The sequence below is a fragment of the Anabrus simplex genome, chromosome 14 (assembly GCF_040414725.1).
Source record: "Anabrus simplex isolate iqAnaSimp1 chromosome 14, ASM4041472v1, whole genome shotgun sequence".
NCBI lineage: Eukaryota > Metazoa > Arthropoda > Insecta > Orthoptera > Tettigoniidae > Anabrus > Anabrus simplex.
This window is the reverse complement of record NC_090278.1, coordinates 23,161,825-23,181,876: the sequence shown is the minus strand read 5'-3', so window position 1 is coordinate 23,181,876 and position 20,052 is coordinate 23,161,825. Positions and strand designations below refer to the sequence as shown.

Below are 20,052 nucleotides of genomic sequence, written 5' to 3'. Positions count from 1 at the left end.
TGATAGCAACAGTGAAAATTACTGAAGTGAGCAGAATATGAAGAAAGTGAGAGTAGACGTGCCATGTGAGGTTCTTCCAAATGCATGCAGTTGATGACACAAAACAACTGTAGTGATTGGAAATTGGAGAAAAAAGATAATAATCCTGATTTATATCCATTTCGTGGATAGAGTAATGTTTCAGAAATACGAAAAATGTACAGTCCACCCGCCATCCAACATTGTGATGTTTTTAGAGTACACGGATCCGCTCCTTTTGAAATGATTTCAAATGGAATATTTGTACCACAGCCAGCAGTCACTCAAAGAATGAAGAATGAGTAAGTCATAACCTTCCATGGCATGAATGCAGAATGCGAGTGAATTATCTGCATTAGTTTTTATATTATGCATGTTTCTGTATGACAGACACACTCAAACCATGGGCGGAGAAATTAAATCTGATGCCACAGTCAATAATGTGGCCATTAATTGTGACTTGAATGGATTAAAATACCTCACTGGGACCACTGTAGGTACAATGGTGTTAATATAAGCAAAGATCTTAATTGCAGTAATCACATTATAATATCTGGACTGAGTGGCTCAGATGGTTGAGGCGCTGGCCTTCTGGTCCCAACTTGACAGGTTCGATCCTGGCTCAGTTCGGTAGTATTCTACGGTGCTCAAATACGTCGGCCTCGTGTCAGTAGATCTACTGGCACATAAAAGAACTCCCGCAGGACTAAATTCTGGCACCTCAGCACCTCCAAAAACCGTAAAAGTAGTTAGTGGGATGTAAAGCAAATAACATTATTTATTAATCACATCAATGTGGTTACAGATCTGTTCATATGGTTTGTAGGTGTCTTTATTAGTGAAAAAATTAAGAAAGTAATGTTCTCTCCCACATTTAACCACAGTATATGAAATGTACTACAAATAAAGATTTGTATTTTGAGGGTATTTAGGAGTTGTAGTAAGGATGTAAAGGAGAGGGTGAATAATGATAACACCCAAGGTAGAGTATGTCCCCAGAGTACGGGACCCACAAGAGGATTACTTGATATGAGAAGTGGAAAAAACTCAAAGGAAGGAAGCACGGCCTTTTCTGGGTGATTTCTGATTTTTTAAAATAGTGTTTCACACTTTAGGCTGGAAGACTTGGGTGTTGGTAGAGAGATGATGTGGGATGACATCATAAATCTTGAACAAATAACAACAAATAAGCTTGAACAGAGTTTTTAAAAGTAGGGGATGTCATAATATAAGGATCAAATTTGGAATTCTAAGAGGAGTAATTGGGGCAGAGACCGAGCTCGGTAGCTGCAGTCGCTTAAATGCGGCCAGTATTCGGGAGATAGTAGGTTCGAACCCCACTGTCGGCAGCCCTGAAAATGGTTTTCCGTGGTTTCCCATTTTCACACCAGGCAAATGCTGGGGCTGTACCTTAATTAAGGCCACGGCCGCTTCCTTCCCACTCCTAGCCCTTTCCTGTCCCATCGTCGCCATAAGACCTATCTGTGTCGGTGCGACGTAAAGCAACTAACAAAAGAAAAAAAAATTGGGGCAGATATTTGTTTATGGGAAGAAGAATGAGAGAGTAGAATAATTTACCAAGGGAGATGTTCAATAAATGTTCAACTTCTTTGAAATCATAAGACTAGGTACACAATTTACAGAAAATCTCCCACGCGAGTGACAGCCCTAAATGCAGATCAGTGGAGACTAATTATGATGCACATTAAGGGATGAGTGAATAAAATTACGTGATTTTGAGTGCATATTGTTGTTAATATTTTGTGTCCCATTTCCTGCCTTTTAGTGCATAGTTGCAGGTGTATTTGAAGTACATAAAGCGCATAAAATTTTAGATCCTGGTTTTCAGACACCAGAACAGGTACCGGTACTTTATGGACACAAATTACTCACAAAGGATGATGATCCTTCTTCCTCATTCTCAGATGCCCACTCGGGCTCACATTTAATGGAGACCACTTCCTCCATTGCCAAACTCTGGAATAAAAAAAAAAAAAAAAGAAAAGCATTATTAGCCAAGAAATTAGGATTCATAAATGTAAAAAATCACAGTTTCATTTTCATTATAATCCCTATTAACACTCCTTAAATATGGACAGATTTTCATGTCCTGACTGTAATAATATGGATATAATTATAAAACCAACTCTCAGGTATGGAGCTATATGGAGTATCGAGGATCCTAAAACTTGCTTTATCTCCTGACCGCAGACATAAACTGCCATTGAAACATGTAGTATGCAGTGTTACAAACACGAAAAATTAGTTGTGAGGACTGTACACTAATAATAAGGAGACTATGAAGGTTCTGTAGGTGTTCTGTACTTGCTAACCCAGCCACCTAGCTATCTAGTGCAGTTAGATGGAAACTGGTGAAAAATAGAAACTCATAAAATGTTGCCTGACTGATAGGTCCGAAGTCCATCAGTAACTTTATGTTTCCATTCACTCACTTGTTAGCAATGACCTTTGTCTCGAGTGCCATGACATCTAAATGTAAAGGTTTCACAATCCAAGAAAAAGCTTAAGTTATACTGCAAACTTATTTCTTGGTCCACTATAAAACTGCACAATATTTTCCTTTCTTTTGGCCCTTTCTAATTCAAAATTTTAGAGAATATACACTGCATCTAAAATGAAAATAATTAATTTAATTTACAGAGAAAAGATATATTTAATGTCTACTTTTTTTCCTACCCTTGGCAGGCTTGAAGACATGTCACAGCAGTTGGAGGGTTTTTGCCATGTTGATCAATTCTGGGCCAGTTGTAAAGCCTAAAAAAAAAAACAACCATTCCAACCAGTGTCCTTATCTGATCGAGTTATCCAGCAAATGCTCGTCCCTGAGGTCTTCCTCCTTGTACCTTCCTTTCTTCCACCACCATCTCCATGGATTCCTTCCTCCTTGAAATATGGCCAAAGTATGTCACATATTCTAGGTTGATCTTCTCCATGAGCCTCTTCTTGATGCTGATCTCCTCAAGAACTGAAGTGCTGGTTCAATGTCCTGTCCAGGATATGTATAGAACTGGACATATGTGCATTGGCACTGCCGGTGGCTACAATTAGCCTACGCAGTGGCCTCCACGGTATGCACTATCCAGCGTCTTGGTAGGTATGCTAGGTACCAACTGATGAGCCCAGCCTAGCACATGGGGGCAAAACGCTGGCAACCAGGAATGAGTTAGCTGGAAAATTTATGATGTCCAATAACGGACCATTTATATTGGTATTATAAATTTACTCATTCGGAACAATTATTTCTGATTCCCTATGGGAATCAACATCTACATCACTAGTCCCCTTTGTCGGAAGTAGAACAGCAGCAATGTTGAGAGTACCCAGTGGCTTACTTGTGTAATTATGTTAGGAATTCATTCAGTCAATCCCTTATAGCTCAAATTATTTAAGAAGAGTATGAGGCAAGGGTGTTTATATCGTTTACAGTCTGTGGGAGATGAAGAAGTTTTACTGAATGAGGATGAATTAGAATGAGTGGACTCCAACAGTGATATAAAACAGAGTGCTGATGAAGAAATAGTACTGTAAATATTAGTGACGATGATTTACCTCTTTGTCAATGGTTTTGGACCAAAACAGGAAAGGACAATGTTACAAACTAGACAAAAATTCCTCCTCCTGAAGACTCATATACTCGAACCCACAATATTTTCACTCAGTTACCTGAAGGAAAACTCTTAGCAAGAATGCATCAGTGCCTAAAGAATCTTCAAGCATTTTTTCATATCGTGAACTTGTGGTATTAGTGTCTGTTGTAGTGAGGGGAATGGAGGGGTGGGGAAGGGGAGTTGCTAACTGTGTAGAGGTGGAGTTAGTTGTGTCTTTCTCCTGTGCTGTGGATTGCGTGTGGTGTTGTTTATTGACGTTCTCAGATAATAGTTTTTTATAAAAGGGATGATTTTATTAAATAAAATATTGGTAAGAAGCAGAATTTCACTTCTAGACATACTACCTAATGTCTATCAAACATGACATGTTTATTTGTAAGATACAACTGTTAAAACATGTATTCTAATGTGTATGTAAATGACAGCTGAGGATGACTTGTGATAAGTCGAAACCGGTACTGTTTTTTTAAACAACATTATTAAATTTAGTATTGATAAGGTGGATCTTTTTCTTTCTATGACATATTCAATCATAGTCATCAGAAAGTACCCCACGCCACCTCTCACGTTGCACCAATGAGCGCCACCTGTCCAGGGTTAACCGTCCATGTCTCAGCGGCGTATCAGCGCATTTACCACCTTCACTTCCTTATCCTCTGTGATGGTCCTGTTCCTCCATATCTTGCTGAATTTGGCAGTCGCCACATGGGCCATCTCATTTGAGCAGCCTCTCTTGTTTGAGACTAGAGTTCTCAGGTAGATGAATCTCTGCACCACTGCAAACCCACCTTCTCAACTCATATGTAGCAGGTTGTTGTTTGCCCTCTTGACGATCATCTTATCGATCTCAAGCCAAAACTCCCCGCTCGTTATTACCAGTTGGTCCACGAGTATCTCCAGCACCGTGGCACTTGTCATTATGATGAGAGTGTCACCTATGTACCTCAGGTTGCTGATCATTTTGCTTCCCACTCTGAAGCTGCCTTCCCATCCATCCAGCACCTTCCTCATGATGTGATCAGAGTAGAAGTTTTATAGTACAGGTGACAAAATGCATCCTTGCCTGACTCGTGCTTTGGTCTATAAGCTGTTGGAAAACTTCTTGTTGACCTATACTTTGGCTCTGTTGTTAGTGTAATGTACCTTAATAAGACATGTCATATGATCTGGAACTCCCATGTTCTGAAGTATTTCCCACAAAGGCTCCCACTTCATGGAATCAAACACCTTCCTGTAGTCAATAAAGCACAAAAAAGTCAGGATGTTGTACTGTCAAGCCTTTTCCATGATTTGTCAAATGTTCAAGATCTGTTCCCTTGTGTCCTTGCCTGGCACAAACCCCCTCTGCTCTTCAGCTACTTGTGGCAGAAGGAAGGCTTGCAGTCTGTTGTTTATGACGTGAGGAAAATCCTAGCTGGTGTGAGGGATCAGAGCCACTGTCCTATACTTGTTGCAATATGTGGGAGCTCCTTTCTTGTAAACAGCGATGAATGTCAACTCACACCACTCAACTAGCAATCTCCCTGTGTCCCTGTGTCCCTGTGTTTCTGAGTCCCATCCCTTCTTTCAACGATCTAGCAATACATCTATCCCTTCCCTTCTTTACCCATGGCCTTTTGGGATTAAGCAGTCATTCCATCCACACCAGGCGATTTGTTCTGTCGCAGGTGTCTGATTGCCTTCTCAGTTTCTATCTCAGGATTAATAATAATAATGTTATTTGCCTTATGTCCCACTAACTACTTTTACAGTTTGTTCTGCAGGAGATCTTTTACGTGCCAGTAAATCTACTGACACGAGGTTGATTTGAGCACCTTCAAATACCACCGGAGTGAGCTAGGATCGAACCTGCCAGGTTGGGGTCAGAAGGCCAGCACCTCAACCGTCTGAGCCACTCAGCCTGGCAATCTCAGGATTGAAGGTTCCTTAATACATGTTATTGTTAAATTGGGCAATCTTCCTCCCAATAGCACATGCTGATAAATTGTTATTTCCCTTTGATGTCAGCTAATGAGAGGTTGCACAGTAAGTTATATTTTTTAGAGTTCTGTCTACAAGACTCAGTGGATGAATACTGGGCAAGTTGGCCATATGGTTAGAGGTGCACAGCTGTGAGCTTGCATCCAGGAGATAGTGGGTTCGAACCCCACTGTCATCAGCCCTGAAGATGGTTTTCCATTGGTTTACCCTTTTCACACCAGGAAAATGCTGGGGCTGTACCTTAATTAAGGCCATGGCTGCTTCATTTCCATTCCTAAGCCTTTCCTATCCCATCGCTGCCTTAAGACCTATCTGTGTCCATGCGATGTAAAAAAAGGGCGAATGAATAAGTGCTCCACAACCATAGATGCAGACTTTGTATCCCATGTGGGACAACAGTCAAAAATATTTTAATGAGCAGGAAAATATTATATAAATAATAATAATAATAATAATAATAATAATAATAATAATAATAATAATAATAATAATAATAATAATAATAATAATTGCACCTTTATTTAGGTCACAGACAACAGAAGAGGGAAGACTTCTGGACAGTCTGGAGTAAACATATAGTTTCACCTAATGCATCGATTTTCATGAAATTTTTGGGAATGTCACCTAAATAAAAGTAGGGATATCATGAAAATTATTGTATATACAAGTATTTTTTCAAAAAATCTTTTTTGGAAATATGTTTTGAAATTCTTAATTTCTTTTTTTTTTTTTTTCATGAAACTTAACTGAGATGTTAATAAAAATTTGGAATTAGGTAGATAACGCTTCTTTAAAAAGAACTTGGTATAGATTTTTCTGTACATAATTTATATAAGAATATTGTACAAAAGTTTGTGCAATTTTTATGTTCTAAATTTTTGATTTAAAGATCCCTACTACTTGAAAAAATACTCCAATCAAACATTCCATATACAGGTTTCCTAATACAGCTGTGATACATATACCACACAAAAAAATTTCGTTCTTTCTTTCTTTCTTCCTTTCTTTCTTAATCTATTATGCTTAAGGGTTGGTTTTTCCCTGGGACTCAGAGAGGGATCCCACCTCTACCGCCTCATGGACAGTGTCCTGGAGCGTGAAACTTTCGGTCGTGGATACAACTGGTAGGGAGGACAAGTACCTCGCTACGTTAAACAGGGTCCTTGTGGGGGATTGGGAAGATCGGAAGGGATAGACAAGGCAGAGGGAAGGAAGCAGCCGTGGCCTTAAGTTAGGTACCATCCCAGCATTTGCCTGAAGAAGTGAGAAACCACAGAAAACCACTTCGAGGATGGCTGAGGAGGGAATTGAACCCCCCTTCTACTCAGTTGACCTCCGACGCTGAGCGAGCCCCGTTTCACCCCTCGTACTGCTTTTCAAATTTCGTGGCAGAGCAGGGAATCGAACAGGAGCCTACGGGGCTGGCAGCTAATCACACTAACCACTATGCCACAGAAGCGGACTTGGCAGGTACTATGGGAGAAAAATGGGAATAATATGTAAAATTATAATTGGTGGGAAAATGAAAGCGAAGCAGACGCAACGCCCATTTCTGCTGTGTGCAGACAAAGCATTATTAAAGTGGTAAATTGTTTAAATTCAACAGAATAAATCCGTGACAAGAAAGAAGAAACTCAACCCTTTCAATTTCAGCCATAACATTTTTTTTCTTCCAAAGATGATCAAAATATCAATTTTTATCTCCAGACTGTACCCTCATAAGTTAGCATTTAAATAACCTCACTAAACAAAAATGACTTACCGCTCTTCACATGAATAATGTTACAAAATCCTGGAATGTTTTAAAACGATCCATACAGATATCTGTATTAGCTATGCTCCACAGACGATGTTAAAGTCATGTAAAATCCGATATCAGTTTTTAAGACGTCCACGGCTTATCTGCTTCAAAAAAAAAAAAAAAAAAAAAAAAAAAAACTACGCAATTTCTAAATACACTGGCGGAAAAAATATCCAAATACGGTAAAATAAGGAATGTAGAATACGGAAATTTTGGCAATATATTTGTAGAGGTAACATACTTAATTGATTAAAGGTACAAGACTACAGATTAGTATCCGCGCGAGAAAAGCCATCGAAAATGTGCCATGCTGGTCCATTAATAATCGGTCATTTGCCTGACTGTTGAATGCAGGCAAGCAAACGTGAATGCACTGTTTCGTACAGGTGCCGGATGTTACCTTGTGGGATGGAGTTCCATGCCTGTAGCACTTGGTCGGCCAATACAGGGACGGTTAATGCCGGTTGTGGATGACGCTCGAGTTGTCGTCCAATGATGTCCTATACGTGCTCGATTAGGAACAGATTGGGGGGGATCGAGCAGGCCATGGCAACATGTCGACACGTTGGGTTACAACAGCAGCATGGGAGCGTGCATTATTCTGCTGTAAAACACCCCTGGGATTGCTGTTCATGAATGACAGCACAACAGGTCGAATCACCAGACGGACGTACACATCTGCGGTCAGGGTGCGTGGGATAACCGCGAGAGTGCTCCTGCTGTCATAGGAAATTGCTCCCCAGACCAGAACTCCCGGTGTAGGTCCAGTTTGCCGACGCCGCAGACAGGTAGGATGCAGGCGCACACCTGGCCTCCTTCTAACCAACATACTGCTATCACTGGCACCAAGGCAGAACCAGCTTTCGTCGGAAAACACAATGGACCTCCATTCCATCCTCCAATGATCTCTCGCTTGACACCACTGAAGTCGCAGACGGCGGTGGTTTGGGCTAAGTGGAATGCATGCCGCAGGGGCGTCTGGTTCGGAGCTGTTAAGTAACCGATTTCGAACAGTTCGTTGCGCCACTGTGGTGCCAACTGCCGCTCGAATTGCTGCTGCAGACGCAGTCCACTGCGCCACAGCCATACGCCGAATACGGCGGTCCTCCCTGTCGGTGGTGCCACGGGGACGTTCGGAGTCCGGTCTTCTTGCGAGCGCACCTTCTCGTGACCACTGCTGCCAGCACACATGCACAGTGGAGACATTCCTGCCAAGTCATTCTACAATAGCGCGGAAGAAAAGTCCACTTTCACATACCCCTATTATACGGCCTCGTTCAACCGCAGTGAGCTGTTGATATTTGCTTCTTCATCGTTGTAAAGGCATTCTAGACTCCCTCACAGTCACTCCGTCCAATCTTACAGGTAACTAACGCTCTCATACAATACATCCCATATTTAAAGCAAACCTGATGTACAAAGTCATGGGGCCACTACTATCGCCACGCTAATGCGATCTGCGGGAAATTTGAATCGACGCCACCTTTCAAATGTACAAACACGTCTACCAACGTTTGTTAATCTAGCACAGCCATTTCTTGGTGTTTGGATATATTTTTCCGCCAGTGTAGCTTTGCGTATAAAAAAGTAGGTTCTTTTCTGGACACTTCATGCCCTACTGTTGGCTTCGCAACATCGTTGTAAACATCTCAAGTCATACAACAAAAAACTTGCTCTCTACCTTGTAACGTAAATTATTAGTCTGTTTCCCTAGCTTACACAGTTAATGGCCAACGCCGGGCTGAGTGGCTCAGACGGATAAGGCTGGCCTTCTAACCGCAACTTCATAGATCCCATTCTGGCTCAGTCAGGTGGTATTTGAAGATGTTCAAATACGTCAGCCTCGTGTCAATAGATTTACTGGCATGTAAAAATCTCCTATGGGACAAAATTGCGGCACTTCGGGAACTCCAGAAAAGTAAAAAATTAGTGGGCAGTAAATTATTATTATTATTATTATTATTATTATTATTATTATTATTATTATTATTATTATTATTCTCCATGAGGTGGCTGAGAGGAGGATGAAAATGATGCCCTCTGGAGGGATCTGGAACAGGAATTTATCTGTATATCAGCTGATGAAAGGATATTTCATAGTGAAGACCTGAATGGACATGTTGGCACAAATGTGGAAGGGAAAGCATTGAGGTGAGTACATGGAGCTTGGGGATTTGATACAAGAAATGAGGAGGGTGGGAGAGTGCTGAATTTTTCCCTGTCATTGGATCTAACGTCTTGTAACAATTTCCAGAAAACCAAGAGACATCTAATGACATATAAAAGTGGAGGAAAAGAAACCCGAATGCATCTTAAGGGGGTTACGAGTTGTAAAGTCATCATGGGGGAAGATGTGATATCTCAACACAGGGTGCTGGTGCTTGACAATGAATGCACGGGTGTGAAGAAAAGAGCAGTAAGGAAAATGACTCCAATAATTAAATGGTAGAGATTAAAAGATACAAGTCTAAGATGTGAATTCAAGGATAAGATTCTGCAAGAAATACAGTTTGTGGAAAGAGTTCAGGGATAGTGGATGGTAAATGCAGAAGTAATCAGGAAAGTAGGTACGGCAGTTTTGGGTAAAACATCTGGGAAAGGTGCTCCACTGGGTAAAGAAACATGGCGGTGGAATGAGGAGGTACAGGATACCAACAAGGCAAAAAAGGAAAGCCAAAAAGAAATGGGGTGAATCAGGAACTGTTGACGACAGAGAACAATACAAAGAGGCAAATAAAGCCGCGAAAAGAGCGGTAGGGAAAACAAAGGCAGCTGCATGGAGTGAAGTCTACGGAGAAACTGGTATTTCACATTCGTCAGCACGTAATAAACGATCTTACCGGACTACAGATTCCACTGCAAGAATAAGATTTTGCAATTGGCTAATGAACAGTGTCCAAGGTGGTATCGTGGATCCAAACTTTTTTTATGGGTGACGAAGCATGGTTTCATTTGAGTGGATATGTGAATTCATAGAACAATGCGATCTGGGATGCAGAGAACCCGCACATTTTACAGCCGACACCTCTACACGACATGGTGCGCTATTAGTTCCCGACGAATTATCGGTCAGATATTTTTTCAGGACACAATTATTTCCGACCGTTATATTCACATTATCGAACCAATTTTTTGTTGAACTGGCTGGAGAAGAATACAGGTACGGCCTAATTCCAGCAGGATGATGCGACGGCCCATACGGCTCATAGCTCTTTGCGACGATGGCAGGAACTGTTCGATGATGAACAGATTATCACTAAAGGCTTATGCCCCCCCCCCCCCTCGTTCACGTGATCTAAACATTTGCATTTTTATCGAGGGGAAAACTCAAAAGAAAATTTACAGGAATAATCCTCGAACTGTAGAAGAATTTAAAATCGAAATTAGAAACCCTGTGCGTTCCACCAAGTTTCATAAAATGCAGCGTGTTTTGAAATCCCATTACAACATGTGAAGCTTGCATTGCAGCTCAGGGAGACCACTTCCAGAACCTTCTGTAAATACTGGTGAGTTCAGTTTTATTTACTAGTTGATTTGTTTAATTTAGTCTATTTATTTGTTCTATGCATGTATACAGCTGATAAGTTCAGTTTCGTTTACTGTGTAGAGATGAGAAGAATGCAAGAATGAGGAATGTGGCCTGCAAGCACGAACTTCCTGCTCTTCCCAGACAGATCGGCTCTTATCTTCTCGTATCTGCTACACGAAAACATTGACTCACACTTTGCAGTTTGCTGGGTTACAACTGACATGAGCGAAGAGCTACCAGTAGAAGATAATATAAAGTCACCTGGATAGTAACGGAGTTGCTATGCTAACCACTGCGTCACTGGCTCTGCTGGTGAAAACTCCTTCACCCCGTGCCTCACCGGGCTTGTGCATTCTTCTGATCTCCCAACAGTAGTTTCTGTATGCGAAATTATAGCCGCTTCTTTGAGACGACTACGTCCGTTCGCCATTGCGGGTACTACACTTCTTTGCTCTCCTATGCCTCGGTACTCCACGATGAAGTCTTAAAATATAATCCCTGTACTATAAGTACAGTCACTTCTATTAGTCCTGCCTATGTTCAAATGACCTACTTTGGGTTTTATCGTTGAAGATGCGACGGAAAACCGATCTTTAGCCGGCAGCAAAGAAAACGACATATGTTTGATTTCCCGGCCCCTCGCTTGCCCAGCAGGGGATAATTTATGACGGTTGTGGGCTTTAAACTGGAAGTTCCCATTCCCCACACCCAGCAGCGGTGACTGGGAATTAGAAGTAGGGGGGGGGACAAATAATGTACAGAAAATAAAACGTACCCGGATTTGTGGTAAGTAGCGGTGGGGGTGGGAGGAGTTATATACATGAAAAAAGTACAAAATGGTAATTTTTATGTTCTCTCGGGGAATTTCGACAGTGAGGTAAAGACTAACAGTTCACCAACTTAAGTACGGTGATAACAGTGTTTATGACTTTGATTCAATACGGTACTATACAATAAAACTTTCACTAAAGGAAAAATATTACATATGTGTTACAATAAAATACAACTACGGCGAGATTATACAATTAAAAATTATTTAGTATATGACTACACACTAAGAAACTAACAGACACCAAAGAGACTGCCAGACTGTCCATGACCTTGAAAAAAAATATACCCCTGCTACCCTTCCTCACAGTACTGTACCATTTGCTGTGGCGTTATACAAATCGGTTAGCCGCGACGGACGACATTTTGTTCGTATTATCGGTGATATAATTTTAATAATTAAAGAAAATAAAGGAAAGACTGAGCTGATAAAACAACAGGGCTTGTACAAATTGCTTTTTTTTTAAATAATTCCTATTTTTCCTAGTTTCAGTCGGCTAAAATAGAATAAAATGCAATGTTTTCTCCACAAAGTGGGGGCAGTCGCCCCCCTCCCCCACAATCACCGCTACTGTCCACACCTTTGTTGCCAATGCACCTCTTATTAGAATAGACGTCAGTCTCCTTTTTCAGCTCAGAAAAGGCACATACTTTGTTCCCTGTTTGGAAGTCTTGTAATATTTACTTCATTAATTAATTTTTGCGAAGTGTATTGTTTTTCACTTAACTTCATGCAATAATGCTGGGGCTATGGGAATCAAACCTAGAAATAAACACACCAAAAAATCTTGAAGTAAGTCTACAATCCTCAATCGATCATCAGTAGCAGTGATACTCGAACGAGTAGCAGTGGTTACGTGCACGCGAGTGATACTCAACGGAGTAGTAGTTCTGTTAAAAAGGTAAGCCCATTAAAACTAAATAAGCAAAGTCAAGAGCTAGTATGTATCGCATATCAGTACGTTACAAAGAACAACTTCGGCAAGGGTCATATTTCGTAGACAACTACAATTTTAAAACCTCACTGGAAAACTATTAGGAAAATCGTACAAGGAGGTACTAATACTCCGAAAAATGAAGTAATAATAGAATTATTTTTACAAAGTTGATTATATTTGAGGTGACTTCTGAAACGTAAGGCACCAAAAGTACAGAAGTTAGAACACTTGAAAAGTGTGTGTCGTATTCCTTATGAAAAAGCTACTCTAAGGCAGCCGTTAATAAAACTTGAGTTTAGTTTCTGCTTTCTGAGGAAAAGACAGACTGCAGTGGAAAAATAATGTTACTCAACTTTGAGTGCTAGTGTGTGCCAAGTTCTGAGTGAAGGCGCTGGAACAATCGGTCCCGAGAGCGGGTCTGCGTTATACTAGCGGCCGTGACAAGCTCAAGGTATGGTCCATCAGAACGTGGCCCAAGCATTTTCACCTGCAGCCGCTAGATGGCAGGCTTATGACCTGTTTCACGACTAGTTTACATTTATTTGCAAGCAAACAATGCACATTCAAATTAGATTTTTGTTTGAAAAGAAAAAGCGTTTCAACCGTCTGTGGGTGCTAATATTTCCAGCTGAGATGAAAAACTGTTTCCGAGATTGTATAGTGAAGTTGCGCGAATAAAATTTGTAAGTACAGTGAATAAAATCTCGTGTAGACTAGCGAAATACTGGTGGATGTTTTTAGGTGTTCTTTCATATTTATTAACTCGTTTATATAGTTTTAAAATGGTGCACTGTTGTGTTGCGTATTGCTCATCGAATGATTCCAGAAATGAAAACACCGTGCGGTTAGGAGCGCGCAGCTGTGAGCTCGAATCCGGAAGATAGTGGGTTCAAACCCCACTGTCGGCAGCCCTGAAGATGATTTTCCGTTTCACACCAGGCAAATTCTGGGGCTGTACCTTAATTAAGGCCACGGCCGCTTACTTTCCATTCCTAGGCCTGTCCTGTCCCATCGTCGCCAAAAGACCTATCTGTGTCGGTGAACAAGGAGCGCTAAAGGCTTGGTTTCTCAGAACCGACGCATGCGAGGTGCGAGGTGCGAGGCCCGCCTCGCACAAATCCAGACTACACGAGCTTATGCAAGTGGTTTCTCAAGCTGCGCGGTACGCAGTGTACGCAACCTCGCAGAGAGACCTCGCAGCGTCACCGCGCACTGATTCGTCCGGCCAGATTTGTGCGAGGCGACAGCAGTGCGAGGCGACATTATTTCTGTTCTTGTTTTTATTGTTTTAAGCAACACGATGAGATTTACGGACGAAGTGGAGGAGGAACTGATTAAAGAAGTTGGAATGCACCCAGTGTATAACTCACAACACAAGAGCTACAAAAACAACGTTGTGAAAGACAACTCATGGAAAATGATATCACTGAAGATGGGTAGAACAGCTAATAAATGTTGCTAGTTTTTATGTATTATACGATGGTCTTGAGAAGGAAAGAGTTCGTAAAAATAGAAACTCCAAAAACGGAGGTACCAGACGATTAATGTTAATTTACTGTCATTTGGAACCCCGTTCTTGGGATTCTTTTTTTTTTTTCATTGATGTGGTAGCTGCCTCTGTGGATCGGTGGTAGGGTGTCTATTATTATTATTATTATTATTATTATTATTATTATTATTGATGTTACTTATGACAAATATGAGTTCAGTTTCAAAGGATTAAATAATTAACAGATTTAGAAATATATCAACCAATAAATCCATTATTTTAATATCAAATATGCCAATATATATAATTTTACAAAATTTGAGTTCAGTATTGTTCATTTAATAAAATCACGTGTTTTATTTTAATAACAATGTTCATTCCGTTATTATGCTAATTGGGTCACAGAAAAAAGTAAACTATAGGTAAACAAATACATGTTTGTCCGTTAGAAAAAAACTTTCACTCCACCCTGTTAGCATATTCTCTTTGTCATACCGATTCTCTCTCCCTGCTACAAAAATATTTCTTGAAGCTGTCTCTTATCATGAAAGCATCATGTATAGAATTACCTCCGTTGTCAGCTGCCAGAGGAATCATGTTTTCTTCTGTTAATTCCAAATAGCCAATAAAGTGTTAATTTGGGCAAGGAATTCGCTCATTCCGGAGAAGGTTGTGGACGATACAGGCTGACATCACAAGATCATCAACAGTTTCCATTGATACTGCTATAGGGGTGAAGAAAACCCTCCAGTACTGACACATAATCCGCTCGTTTTAAACAACACGACTTTAGTATTAGTAAAACAGAGTGCTGCCTCAAACAGTTCCTTCAGTTTTTCATGCTCATCCTTCTCATAAACTGAAGTCTACTTCTGATAGAAAGAAACCAGCACCAAGACCAGATTCTTTGCCGCAACTAGTTCCATAGCAACTATGGATGTTGCAAATGTGACCAATTAATTCTGAGACACTATTGTAACAAAAGTTTTGAAACCCGTTCTCGATGACTAAGCAAGGAACATCACCAATCAACTATAACCCGCAAAGATTTGAAAATGTAATCATCCGGGTTCGATCGCGGCTCAGTACAGGGGTATCTGAAGGTGCTCAAATACGTCAGCCTCGCGTTGATAGATCTACGGCGAGACAAAGTTCCGGCATCGCAGACGTAAGCCATAACCACAAAACTTCTGAAAATATTTTCTATGCTGTATGTGCCTATTATTAAAATATTCTTCGCACATAACCTGCGAGACAGGTCATACGAGTGCTGCCTAGCCGATAATACTGTAGTATTACACGTACGGTCATGTTTGGAATTGCTCTTGTCATGGACGCTAGTAATAACGAAGGCAACGGTTCAACACACCATTAAGATAGAAGAAAAGTACATGAAACACGACATGGATAGCAACTAAAGTAGATTTGTGATTCACCTAGCAGATGATGACGAGGACGAATGAATACAGGTAAGATTGCATTTTATTTTAAAAACAGTTAAGTTCGTTGGGATATTTTGTTCCGAACTACACATTCCAACATTTATTATTATTATTATTATTATTATTATTATTATTATTATTATTATTATTATTATTATTATTATTATTATTATTTCCAGCTCCGTGGCTAAATGGTTAGCGTGCTGGCCTTTGGCCCAATTTGCATTAGTTACTGTAAAAGGGAGGTAAAACCTATACCATTATTATTATTATTATTATTATTATTATCATCCCAGTCCCTACTTCATGATTGTACTTTTCCTCTATTTACTGAAAGTTTTTTTTTTTTTTTTTTTTGCTAGGGGCTTTACGTCGCACCGACACAGATAGGTCTTATGGCGACGGTGGGATAGGAAAGGCCTAGGAGTTGGAAGGAAGCGGCCGTGGCCTTAATTAAGGTACAGCCCCAGCATTTGCCTGGTGTGAAAATGGGAAACCACGGAAAACCATTTTCAGGACTGCCGATAGTGGGATTCGAACCTACTATCTCCCGGATGCAAGCTCACAGCCGCGCGCCTCTACGCGCACGGCCAACTCGCCCGGTTTTACTGAAAGTAACACTAATATTAGCAGCATAAAAGTAACATTTTAACAGGCGTACGTTGTTACGAATTTTAAGTTTGAGAGACCTGATATTTGTACCGTGTGTATAAATAGTTCATAGCAATCATTTGCGGCTACTTGAAATTTGTTTGACGAGTTTATTTGCTAATTCTTTCTTTATTTATTTCTTCTAAAAATAAGAACATTTAGAAACTTATGCAGTTTTCAAGAAGCTCTCTACTGAGTTTTCAATACTGAACAAACAAGCAAACAACCCCACACATATGCACATTCCTCATACAAAACTAATTAAACACACAATAACACCTGCAATGACAAAACATACACGAACTCAGAAACACTTCGTGTATGCGCGCAAATACAAATATTTTCAATGTTACCAAAATCAGTGCAATAAAATCAGCAACGTCGTAATGCAAAATTACAAGTTACGTTGTTATAGTGAAATTTATAAACAAAAAATTTTTAATAAAGGAAATCACAATATCGTGTCATTATTTTGACAAAATAAAAGTATAATGTTTACAGTTCATCGATTTACAAATGCGGCTATGAAATAGGCAAGTTGGGAGTATTAAAGGACCAGACAGGAACAGCTGATGGCTTCCTCTACAGTATTTTGTTTTCCCGTTTGCTTTGAGCGATCCCCTCTTAAATACGCTACTACCGCTGAGTCAAGAGGGTGCCACCTGCCAGGTTCTCATTTCGGTCGAAATGCAGGTTTGACCAGTGCTGCCTGTCTGTGGTCGAACGAAGAATCGGTGTGAAGCGATGTCTTGGCTGTTGTTTCCACAGCACATCGGAAAAGTTGAGCAAAGGCAAAGTTCCTGTTTCCTGTCAAAAAAAAAAAAAAAAGCTTAGAAATAGGGCTGGGCTGCGAACGGAGTCGCGAAGAGTCGAGACTGGTACCTCTGGAACCGACACTCTCGACTCCACTGATGCAGTAACGCCATCTATCAACTATTGTCGGAACTGCTTGGAATTATAGTTCCACGTTCCTCCCTTGGTAACTCGTTACACGATGAATACAAGATGATTATTAGCCAGCAAACATTATATTGTTTTGGGATTTTATCATCGTTAGTGTTAATGTTGTAGGTATATTTTGGCGACGATGATGATAATGATGACGATAATTGTAGTGGTAATAATAATCTGACAGTATAGGCCTACGTTTACATAATCGCCAATATTAACTTCAACGAGTTCAGCTCCGCGGTGTAGGGGGCAACGCGTGCGCCTGTCACCCTGCAGTCCCGGGTTCGATTTTCGGCCGGGTTAGGCCTTTTAATTGTAAATGATTAAACCCCTGGCGTGGAGCATAAAACAGAAGCGAGTGCTTAGAGTATGATTTTACAACAAATATTTTACCAAACACGGTGCGTCATAATAGCCGCCTCCGCAGTCTAGCGAGGCCCCGGGATCGATTCCGGCCAGATCAGGGATTTTTACCTGTATCTCAGGTTTCGTGATCACGTTAAGGTAGAGACCGGGTCTAGAAAGCCAAGAATAACGGTCGAGGGGATTCGTCGTGCTGAACACACGTCACCTCGTAATCCACTGGCCTTCGAGCTAGGTAGAGGTCACTTGATAGGCCAAGGCCTACCAGGACTGTCGCGAATAGGGGCTTTTGTGTATACTACTACTAATAATAAGAAGAAAAATAAATAATGCAACAAGACTTAACGTTTTCCTTGAAGTATAATGATAACCTACAACCTGTTTTCCAGTCAGTGACCGGGTCAGGAATGGAATGAATGAAGCCCCCATCCTGCGACGAGGATAGGAATTGTACCGGTTGCCGAGGCCTATCGCACTCCTCTGGGGCAATGATGAATGACTGACAGATAAAATGAAATGATGTTGGAGAGTGTTGCTAGAATGGAAGATGACAGGGAAAACCGGATTATCCGGAGAAAAACAAATCGCACGTGGAGTAACCGGGATTTAAACCACGGAATCCAGCGGTGCGAGGCCAACGCGCTGCCGCCTGAGCCACGGAGGCTTTCAATGGTTTAATCTATGTTCGAATTATGTTAGAGGATTTATCTTCATCGTTCATGCGCAATTCATAATGATTTACCATCGATATCTGTTTATCAATTTCCTTTTCACAACAAGTAAAGACGTGCAATTAAATGTCCGTGGTCTGGTATGGCGATACTTTCTGACATGGCACGTTTTATTTTATTTCAACTACGCCATTATGCTCGTCGTCTTCGTTAACGATATCGTACTTCACTCTACATTACTTTTAAAAAACCCAATTGGCAAATGAGCAGCAGCATGTATGATTTTTCATGTTATTTTCCGCGCCTCGACACGCAAGCGGCCCCGCAATGACAGTCAAGTTCGCTTGGAGTCGCGAGGCTTCATGCGAAGCGACCGTGGGGCCCCGCAATACGCATCAAGTTTGGAGTCGAGAGGCTTCATGCGAACCGAGACCGGTGTTCGGAGTCGACGCTCTCGATTCCAGGCTTCAGTCGCGCCCATCCCTACTTAGAAATTCTTGCTGAGCAGTGATCTGCACAGCACCCGGCGTGGAGCGTACGACTAGTTACCTAGTTGTGAGGGGAGTTGAATTATTTCCTATTCTTTGCCTGACATCTTTTTCAATGCACTGTATTTGATTGTAGATAATATTTTAAAAGTAATTTGTTTTTAAAATAGACAATGTGCTGCAGCACTTCAGAACACAAGGTACGGCCGCCCCTGTCTGCACTGCGGTTCATGATCAGGTTTCTATATTTTATCTTAAGAAGAAATTAAATGCTATCATGTTTAAATAATCGCCGCAAAATATGGCAACCATGCTATTGAGAACACTCACTTGCCTTTTAAACGACACGCGCCGTTGTGTCTATAGGAAAGGAAGCGACTGACACAGGGAGAAAAATCAGAAAGGGTAGTGGGGCAGTACCCGGCGGGGAAGGGCCTTTATAATTCACCTGTAAGTAAATTACTCCCTCCCCAAGAAAAGTGTAAATTCTAAATCTCTTTGTTTGAAATCTATTGTTATAACAAGAATGAAAAATATTGGAAAGCTATTCCCGGGTTTCAGATGTACTTGCCAGAGTGAAACATGAACCATAAAGGCTGCAGGTGCGGAATTGCCTCAGCTACGTTGCTAAAGATATGGCAGTCATTCTATTATTCCTATATTATGTGCATTATTGCTCAATGTTTTATGAAAATATGCAAAGTGAAAACATTAATTTCAGTAATAAATGTCCTACATTTTCCTCATTATTTTATCACGAAAGAATCTGCCCTCCTCGGGCAATTTTAGTGGTGGGGGAACCCTCTCCCCCTCCCCCGAATTTCGCACCATGGACTGAGAACCCTTATCACTAGGGCGGGCTACGTCTTGGGATCAGAGGCTGCCGTCTAGCGATGCGTTCGCCGTCCCAACTTTACCTACCGATTAATATGTCAAGGATACCAGCACAAAGTATACTTTTTCTAACTTATTCTCTTTGTGAATTGCCACTTAAATACACCTAAATCCGAAACAGCATGTTGTAGGATTTTGTTAGGAAACGAGGCATGAATTTTGTGAAAAAATTAACTTATGTTGTTGAATGAAAAATTTAAATTGCCAGAATGTTGGATATTTAGGATCTCACATTCTCTTGCTTACTTTCGAGCGCTTCGATGTACAACATCAAAATGGATCATTTGTATTTGTATGATCTGTTTTTGAAACTTAACCAATGTCAGGCAATCGACGGATTCCAACAATAAGTAGATGCGCTTAGGGAGAGTTCATTACTT

At 40.8% G+C, this 20,052-nt stretch overlaps 1 protein-coding gene across 3 annotated transcripts in view; it reads right to left on the bottom strand.

Annotated features, from left to right (window-relative positions):
• LOC136885771 (gastrula zinc finger protein XlCGF57.1-like) overlaps positions 1 to 20,052 on the bottom strand; it is a 712,640-nt gene that overhangs the window by 32,044 nt on the left and 660,544 nt on the right. For all 3 annotated transcript variants that reach the window (XM_068230206.1, XM_068230204.1, XM_068230207.1), the window contains one exon: positions 1,912 to 1,995. In XM_068230206.1, coding sequence (XP_068086307.1) covers positions 1,912 to 1,986 — 75 coding nt within the window. In that variant the 5' untranslated portion in view covers positions 1,987 to 1,995. The remainder of the gene's footprint in view (positions 1 to 1,911; positions 1,996 to 20,052) is intronic.